The sequence below is a fragment of the Sebastes fasciatus genome, chromosome 9 (assembly GCF_043250625.1).
Source record: "Sebastes fasciatus isolate fSebFas1 chromosome 9, fSebFas1.pri, whole genome shotgun sequence".
In the NCBI taxonomy this organism is placed as follows: domain Eukaryota; kingdom Metazoa; phylum Chordata; class Actinopteri; order Perciformes; family Sebastidae; genus Sebastes; species Sebastes fasciatus.
This window is the reverse complement of record NC_133803.1, coordinates 28561709-28570882: the sequence shown is the minus strand read 5'-3', so window position 1 is coordinate 28570882 and position 9174 is coordinate 28561709. Positions and strand designations below refer to the sequence as shown.

Here is a 9174-nt window from a genome sequence, read left to right as displayed (position 1 = left end):
GACCGATGCCATTTTCACAATATTTAAAGGGCCGTGTGCATTGGTGCATTTCCTACAAGCATTTACTTTTGTTACATCCCAGTCTTCTGATTAGGGTCATGTTTTCATTGTTCCCAGTTTTGTTAGTATTTCCTGTTTTATTTTGGTATACTCACCTTGTCTCTCGTTTCAGATACTTCACTTCCCGCCCCTGTGTGTTTCCTGCCTCTGTGATTACCTGGCACTAATAACCCCTCCTCCCTTGTGTATACAGTCCGCATGCTGCCCTTGGTCTGTTGCCAGTTCGTCTGCATTCCCAGACAGCGTTCCAGCCCTTTGTTTTTTTGTGTTCCTCATGTGCTTTAAACCTTTGTTACCTCCGCCAAGGTCAAAGGCCTTGGGTCAAGGAGGTTATGTTTTCACCGGCGTTGGTTTGTTTGTTTGTTTGTTTGTCTGTCTGTCTGTTAGCAGGATTACTCCAAAAGTTTGCAATGGATTTGAGTGACATTTTTTGGAGGGTGGGGTGTAGCACAATGAACAATCCATTTGGTGGCGATCTGGATCATGATCCGGATTCAGGATTTTTTTTAAGGATTCCGATCAGCCTGAGCATTAAGACCACAGGCTATAACACATGCGCAGTGTAACTGATGACGTGTTGATGATGCGTGACCCCGCCACCTTCCTTCTGAGAGCAGAGAGATACGTGTGTGGATGTGTGGCGAGACTTCGAGGTGCGGGAGCTGCTGGTCGTCCGCGGTGAGAAAGGAAAAAGCGGTAGATGACGGGATGAGAGACAACGTAGTGTAACTTTATACAGCGTACAACAGCGCTGCTGAATGAGAGAAGCATCCGCCGATACGTTACACGGAAACACACATTGTTAATAATAAGCCGACCGCCTCATGGTACCGCCAGCTGTGAGCTGTGATCTTTTTTTAAAGTCAGGTACCTTGGAGGAGGTCTGCGCTCTCCGAGTGCCAAGTGTAGAAGTTGTTAAGACTTCTTCCAAAAAATAGTAGGCTGCTTATTGTATGGTTTTGTTAGTGACTGCCCTGCAAACTCTAGAGACACTGTAGACATTATAAAGCTGAGTTGTACTCTTAATGATCAGTAAACTGACTAAATTACAGATTACAAACACGTCTGCTTGTGTTTACATGCTCATTGCAGTTGTAAAGTCATAATGTGTAGGCTACACTGGACCATTCTGAACAGCATTTTTAGTCACGAGAAGTCGTGATTCATTGAATATTTTAAGTGACATGAAGAGAAAGTAATACAGGTTCATAAAGCTCAAAGGTTTGGTAGGACAATGTTTTCTCACCCTGCATTGTTATCATCTTTTGCTCCTCAGTACTTTTCCATTGTATAATTACTGACCTCTAGGTCATTTTTGTCACCAGAAATACACAGTTTTACTTTTCCATGTGTTTATAACATTGTCTATTCATCCAGAATTTCTGTTTACACCACAGCAACTCAGTTATATTTACCAGATGATCTTGCATAAATATATACATAACTCATACCGATCGTGTAAAAGGTCACTTTCTTGACAGTTTCCGATAAGTAGATGGATTTAAAAATAGTTAATCTTTGAATTTCTTGCTAAAATGGTATTGGTATTGTTATTTTACTCTGTAAACCAACCACTTTACACTGTCAAGCTACCATCAGCTTCAGTGTGGCTGTCAGTATCCCGGGAGTAATAGCGATGGTGTTTTTCTACCTGCTGATCTTTGTAGTCAGTATCTGGGTTTCTTTCAAGTCCAAAAAGGAAAGGAACAAATCTCCGGGTGACAGTATGGAGATGGCCCTGCTGGGAAACCAAAGCATCAGTAGAGTTGTGGGGATCTTTGACACAACAGGTGAATTCACATTATATTGTATTTGCAGTAAGAAATGATATCTCGGAGAATATCTTAGTAAAAGTTATGGCCATGAACTGGTCTCTTGCCAAAACCCTCATGGCCGGAAGAAATGGATGCTACATACACTTTAATAGTGGCATGAGACAGCTCTCTATCCATCATAATTATAAAAAGAAGAGAATAGATAGATATTTTGGAAATGTGGTGTCTCCTCTTCCTGTAATTGTAGTTTGGGTTACGGTGAAACACACACACACAAACACACACACACATAGTATGTGCACCACTCTGCCCAGTATCCTAAGGGCAGATATTTCATAATTTAACACCCTGTGCTCATCATAGGCTCTGAAATTTCATTGTCACACATGTCTTCATTGTTGCTTTTGTCACTGTGTGTTGGTGTTTGTCGTTTTGTCAACTGTTGGGCTTTCATGTTCAACGCATCCCACTTCTCAGGAAGCAGGTTTTTGTGGATCAGCAGAGAAAACAGGTAGGAGAACAAGAGGGTGGCACTGAAGACGACCAACATGGAGATGGTATTCACTGGAGAGTGTTGGACATAAACACCATCTTCAAGGGTGCATCCTGGCAAATGGAGGATGGGCGGTAGACCAATCAACGGCTCTCCACACAACAGTCTAAACAGCAACCCCACCAGCCAGCCCGTAACAGCCCCATAACCGTTGGAGATGTTGAAGAAGAGAACACAGACCAGTTGAGGGAAAATAACAACGTAGGTTATCAGTGTGCTAAGAAACCATAACACTGGAATGCTGGTTTGGACATTGGTGAGTGATGTGCTGACCAAGCCTGCTACCACCACACAGCCACGAATCACCCACTGGATCTCTCTCTCTGATGCCTGGGAAAGAAGAAATAGAAAGAAGACATGATGAGCTAATTATCCCTGTGGCTGTATTCTACCATCTGTCTCACCTCAGCTCTATATTATCCCGTAATTTGTATAGTGATTAAAATAATAGTGTAGTTAAAGCTGTATTACTGTAAGTGATTTGGCCACCAGGGTCAGAAAGACTAAAAGAGAGCAATATTCTCATGAAGTTGTTGGCTGACAGCTTACATGCATAACTATACATTACATCAATAGAGTGACTTGTGCATCCCATTTTTGTCATGTTTTCTGGCCACTAAATTTTAAATCAAGCTTTCATGTTGTTTTTTTCAGTCTTGGTGTTCTGATGAAAATATCGTTTCCAGTATAGTTGCAGTTAATGTCAAACTTTTTCCATCAGTCACTAATTTACATAAGTTCTATGCCATTTTAAGCTCGACATATAGGTTAGGTTTTGTCAGCTCCTGTGGTGCCTGTGAAAGCCCACATTTTACACAAAGCTGCAATGGTTTGATATTGCAAGCATTGCCAGGCTAATAATTAAAATCAGTGTGGACCTGAAGAGTGGGCTTCTCAGTGGTGGTGGGGAAGTTTATGCAGCTCATAGCTATTTCTCAGGAAGCAGATTATGAAAACAGTTTTAAGGTTGTGACCTGGGTCCTCAGGATGCTCTTATAGATGTTGGAGGTGAAGATGGAAGCTGCAGCCAGCAAGGCAGAATCAGTCGATGACATCACGGCAGCAGCGATACATCCGATACCGATGATGGAGACATAGGTTGGAGTGAGGTGGTGCAAGGTAATGGGCATTACAAAAGTTGCCTCCCCACGTTCAAATGGAGATGGAGAACCATAAGAAGTAAGGTTCCAGTCTAAAGCATGGACAGATAGATACACAGTACACATTTTGAGACAGATAAAGTGGTTGAAGGGAAGATCCATGCATTAACAGTTTAAATGATGCATTAAATGTATTAAACTATTAGATTATGAATAAATCACCTGTTGATGCAGCCACTGCTCCAATCAGGACAGGAGGAATTGCAAAAATAAGAATAATTGCAGCAGCAACAAAACAGTTGATCTTAGCTGCGGCTGAGGAACAGGCAGACAAAGTCCTCTGATGGAACTCCTGATAGCCCAGGCAACCCAGAGTCTTCAAAGAAAAGCATTGTCAATTTAACGTCCCACTTAAAAATCCAAACCATTTTCCAAAGTGAGACCTGAAATACCACCCCTCTGAATAAGAAATTGGGTAAGGCTCGGGGTTAAGGGTTTGGATTGGCACTACATATTTCATAGACAACAACTTCATCTTCCACTTACCAAAAGAAACGTAGTGTCAACCCATCTCCACGCTTTGTCCCATTCTAGTGTACCCATCCAGGGAGCCTGTAAAGTGTTGTTCAGGGCTGTCTGAGTGATGTCCAAGGAGAATGGGCTCATCAGGACAAAGGGGACACAGAACCACTGCAGAGATAAGCAACATAATATTGAGGCACTGACATAGATCACTTGCCCTCCAGAACAGTACATAAGAGCGATCTGGTGCCTCTATCTGCAGGACCACATCATTTGTCACATCATAGTTTTCAGTATAGCATTTTCCCCAGATACTCTTTAAATGAATTGAAAAAGTTGACACTGACTTGAAGCACAATACCGGATGTGTTTACGCTTTTTAATATTTAAGCAAAACCCAGATCTTTTTTTTTGTTGCGTAGACCTAAAGAAAATGGACACCAAACACAATCAAGGCAGTAACTATGTTTCCCTTTAAATCTAATAAGCAAAACAAATCAGTAATATATAAACATAATTTTTAGCAGACAGACATTTTCCAATTTAGCTTCTGTGGCCAAAGAAGCAACAAAGCTCTCTCATGCTGATACCTGTTTGGTAGACGTGCTGAACATCCCTTCAGTGTGTGTCTATATCACATGCTCGCCTTATGAGAGTAGTGACACCATAAAACTGCTCTAAAACACCAGCAAAACCTGTCGCCAGGGCCTGGGCAAACCTACCAAGCTGATAAACATGAGGGCAAGCTGTACGACATCTGTGTAGGCCACAGAGTAGAGACCGCCCATTAGTGTGTAGATAATAGCCACAGCAGCAGAGATCCAGATGCATATGGCGAATGGTAAATCCAGAATCACAGTCATGGTTGCACCTGTGGATTCACAGATGGCAACAGTGGTCGTACAAATTACAGTCATTTCTAAGTATCTTTGCCATGTGTTGTACATTTGTCTGTCGTGTATTAGAAAATCTCTTTCATTTTGTATATATCTGCAAAACATTCCATGCCAATGAAGTCCAAAAACAGAGACATCTTTCATGTCTGGCAAAAGATCCAAATCTTGCCAATAGGGCTACATACTGTGGGTAAAACCTCTGCCCTTATGTACCCAACAGTATTAATGTACTAAATAACATTAATGTACTAATACAAATCCTCTTTTGGGGAGCAAGGTTAGATTGTGTGCAAAGGCTGTGTGCGTGAGTGTGTGTATGTGTATGTGTGTGTGTGTGTGTGTGTGTGTGTGTATGTGTGTGTGTTTGTTCTGGTACAGCTATCTTTGTGAGGACCAATTTGAGTTTTAGACCTTCAGTGTGAGGACATTTTTGGAAAGTGAGAACATTGTGGCAGGTCCTCACCTTCGGACAGACCTTTAAAGGCCTGTTTGAGGGTTTAAACTTGGTTTTAAGGTCCAGGTTAGAATTAGGTTTAGGTTAGGGTTAGGGTAAGGGTTGGGGTCAGGCATTTAGTTGTGATGGTTAAGGTTAGTGTAAGGGGCTAGGGAATACATTATGTTAATGAGTCCTCACAAAGATAGAAATGCACTGCTGTGTGTGTGTGTGTGTGTGTGTGTGTGTGTGTCATTGCATACTCAAGAAACATAGATTTTTTTATAGGTGCAAGACATGTACAATTTTTAAATTTAATAATCAGTTATCTTATTTATAATGTAATGGCATACATACCTAAACCAATCAGTGTTGAAGTCACCCACAAAATGTTAGTCACCAGTGTGGCCAGAGAAAAAACAGCCATTGGTACTTTTCCATACTTGATCTGGAAAGGATCCATCATGGTCACGTATTTTCTTTCTCTCATCGGCCCAGCAAAGAAAAGACCACCTAAATAATCAGACAAAGACAATTTTTCAGTAAGTCACGAATGCTACTATTTCATTCACAGCTATTTTTGTTTTTGAACATTACTTAATTACTATATTCAGTAAATGTCAATAACACAACCAGTAGACTGTCGTCATAAAAACAGAGCAAGAATCAGAGGATGTTCAAACTCACAGTGGCTCCGCCCTCTACTGGACTCTATGGGTAATACTCTCCTCCAATCACATGCACGCGTTTGTCCACTGAGATTTGCATCAACGTATCCGGCCAATCAAGACGTGACGACCAAATACTTGCGTTACCAGAGTATATAAGGCGGCACCCAGCTCTGGCATCCATTTCTTCCATTTATTTTGATCGACAATTGCCCACTTACTGCTCCATCTCCACAGATAGAGTTGCCACTACAAGAACCTCACCAGTACCCGATCAGCTTCACGATGCCTCCTAATATATCTACACTTCTACTCAGATGTTCAACACTTAAACAGACTTACCAATAATCAAACACATTACTTCTCCTATAATGTAGCTGGAAGCCCAGATTAGGCCCATGGAGGGGTTGTACACCATTTCTGCCAATCCAACAATGAAGCCTCCTCCAATCCACGTAGCTGAAACATGAACCAACATACAAACACACACGCACATTGCTTATTGTGGGGAGGAGTGGAGGTGGATGGGTCCAACAAACACAGGACTTTGAACCAGAAGACCGGGGTTACTAACTTACGTTAGTGAAGTGTGTGATGTGTTTTCCGTACTTATGTTACATTGTTTACGTATGTATTTTAAGCCCAACCATGATGTTTTTCCTAAATATAACTAAGTGGTTTTACCGAAGCGGCCGTTACCGAAGTTTTGTTGCCTAAACATAACCGCGACCATTTCACTGTAACAACCTGGCGTTATATGACACGGGAAAAGCCATTTCACAACGTTAACCCAGCGGCGTGGGGAGGTAGAGGGAGGTCTGAAGTGACGGGAAAAAACAGTGCCATAACTTTTACTAAGATATTCCCCGAGACATCATTTCTTACTACAAATACAATGTAATGAGAATTCACCTGCCGTGGTGAAGATCCCCACAACTTTGCTGATGCTTCGGTTTCCCAGCAGGGCCATCTCCATACTGTCCCCCGGAGATTTGTTCCTTTCCTTCTTGGACTTGAAAGAAGCCCAGATGCCGACTCCAAGGATCAGCAGGTAGAAAAACACCATCGCTATTACCCCTGGGATACTGACAGCCATACTGGACCTGATGGTAGGTTGACAGTGTAAAGTGGTTGATTAACAGAGTCAAATAACAATACCAATACCATTTTAGCAAGAAATCCAACGCTTGTGCGTTTGCTTTATGGGCGCAATGAATCGTCGGAAGATCCCGGTAATTTTGTACTTGGAAGTCAAACTTTTTTTTTTTGCTTCATGTGTCCTTGAGCAAAATGAACGGGGCTCTGCCTCCAACGCTGTATCCAGCTCTCTTTATACATCCACAGGTTCAAAAGTCTGCAGCTCATGTTTTTGACCTGGGGCTCACGAGCAGGTTAATCTTGTTAGTCTACACCTGCACTGATTAAATACACTATATACAATGGTGTGATTGTAAAGCTATGTTACCTGCAAACTGTGATGTGATAACAGTTTAATTATGATCCTCAGTAAGTAATAGCTGTTGGGGCAACTTTGTATCATTCTATTTAACACAATTTTCTAAACAGCAACCCCACCAGCCAGCCTGACTTTTGTCTATGCTCGTTCTTGGATTTTTGGACTCACCTTGCTTTGTTCTCTGCCAGCTGTCTGTGCTGTCTGTGCATAACAAAACAGGTCTTGATATATGAGACATACAAACAGTACACCCACATACACCGCCCTCTTATTATAGTGTAGGATATAGGTGTGATTTGTCCTGCCCTGACATGTTCAACAAAACAAGGGACTCCAGACACACACAGTCCTGAGAAGAGGTCTAATCAGCCCAGATTAACTGAAAACACCTGTCATCAGAGGCGTTAAGCATTAAGGTAAGCACTGGACCAATGGACATTCTGTTTTACAGTTTTTCTCAGTTGCTTTGGAAATGAACACAGATACGGCGGCTGACTATTAACCAGATCCAGTTTTAGAGCAGTAGACTCGTCAGCCTTAACACATCTCATGCTGTCTAGGTAGATAGAGTCCAGGTTGGAGTTGAGTGAATATTTTCTTTCTTTTTTTTCCTTTTGGTGATCTCAAACACACGTATAAAATCTCTACCCTTAGCTTACTGGGCAGAAAGGTGTGGATACTGTGTGTAGCAACAACAACCACAGTTTTTATGAAACTTAAGTTTAGATTAATATCTTCAATTTGGAACCTGAGTGATGTTTTCTTTAACAAAAGATTATTTTACAGTGTGATGTGTGTAGAGCTGTGTGTAAAGCCCCCTGAGGTGAAATTGTGATTTATGATATTGTGCTATATAGATAAAATTGATTTGACTTGTGTGGTTGTTTAGCAGCAGACTGGTGCCATTTTAACGTGATTTGAAGGGCTGTGTGCATTGGTTCACTCCCTTTAAGCATTTACTTTGTCCTTGTTGACAGAATCACCAAAATACCTGAATTACATCTCATTTGAATGAAACACTGAGTTGGGCAAAGAATTACCTGACCAAATGACAACGCACGTGTCAAAATCAGAATAACACTTAACTGGTGAAGCACTGTTTATAGTGGTTGTACCACTGGTGCAAAAAAAGAGCCCCCATTGTTTTTTATTTCTTCAGACTTCTTCCAAAAATAGTAGGCTACATACTGTATGGTTTTGTCAGTAATTGCCCTGCAAACTTCAGCGATGCAGCAGACATTATAAAGCTGAGTTGTACTCTTTATGACCAGTAAACTGACTGATGTGTAAAATCTGTTCCCCTTTACTACTTACTTCCACTAATTTACAGATTATAAACACTTCTGTTTGTGTTTACATGCTCATGACAGTTGTGAAGTCATAATGTGTAGGCTACAGCAGATATAATGTAAGAGTTTACCATGTCAATTTCTGTAATACCAAACCACTAAGATTTGCCCGTACCTTAACTTGCATAATCCTGAATAACACTGGACCATTCTGCAGTGCATGTTTATTTATGAGAAGTCGTCATTGACAAATGATTCATTGCCTCTGAATATTTTAAGTGACATGAATAGAAAGGAATATAGGGTCATAATGTTCATAGCGAAGAGGTGTGGTAGGACGATGTTTTGTCACCTTGCATTGTTATCATCTCTTGCTCCTCAGTACTTTCCCTCTATGTGATTACTGACTTCACGTTGTTTTT

At 41.3% G+C, this 9174-nt stretch overlaps 1 protein-coding gene across 1 annotated transcript; it reads right to left on the bottom strand.

Annotated features, from left to right (window-relative positions):
- Window positions 1–1233: 1233 nt before the first annotated feature.
- Window positions 1234–7111, bottom strand: LOC141773523 (high-affinity choline transporter 1-like). The gene is made up of 8 exons (XM_074645374.1): window positions 6920–7111; window positions 6350–6466; window positions 5697–5852; window positions 4733–4881; window positions 4035–4178; window positions 3711–3864; window positions 3363–3580; window positions 1234–2718 (listed from the first exon to the last, which is right to left on the bottom strand). Exons 1-8 carry the CDS (start codon window positions 7101–7103, stop codon window positions 2176–2178), a joined length of 1665 nt encoding a protein of 554 aa, XP_074501475.1. The 5' UTR covers window positions 7104–7111; the 3' UTR covers window positions 1234–2175.
- Window positions 7112–9174: the final 2063 nt, after the last annotated feature.

Excerpts from the sequence above, each read along its gene's own strand:
- LOC141773523 (XM_074645374.1), bottom strand. The coding sequence starts at position 7,103 with ATGGCTGTCAGTATCCCAGGGGTAATAGCGATGGTGTTTTTCTACCTG. Across the intron at positions 4,179-4,732 it reads CCCTCATGTTTATCAGCTTG|TGGTTCTGTGTCCCCTTTGT; the intron begins GTAGGTTTGCCC and ends TTATCTCTGCAG. Across the intron at positions 3,581-3,710 it reads AGCAGTGGCTGCATCAACAG|ACTGGAACCTTACTTCTTAT; the intron begins GTGATTTATTCA and ends TCCATGCTTTAG.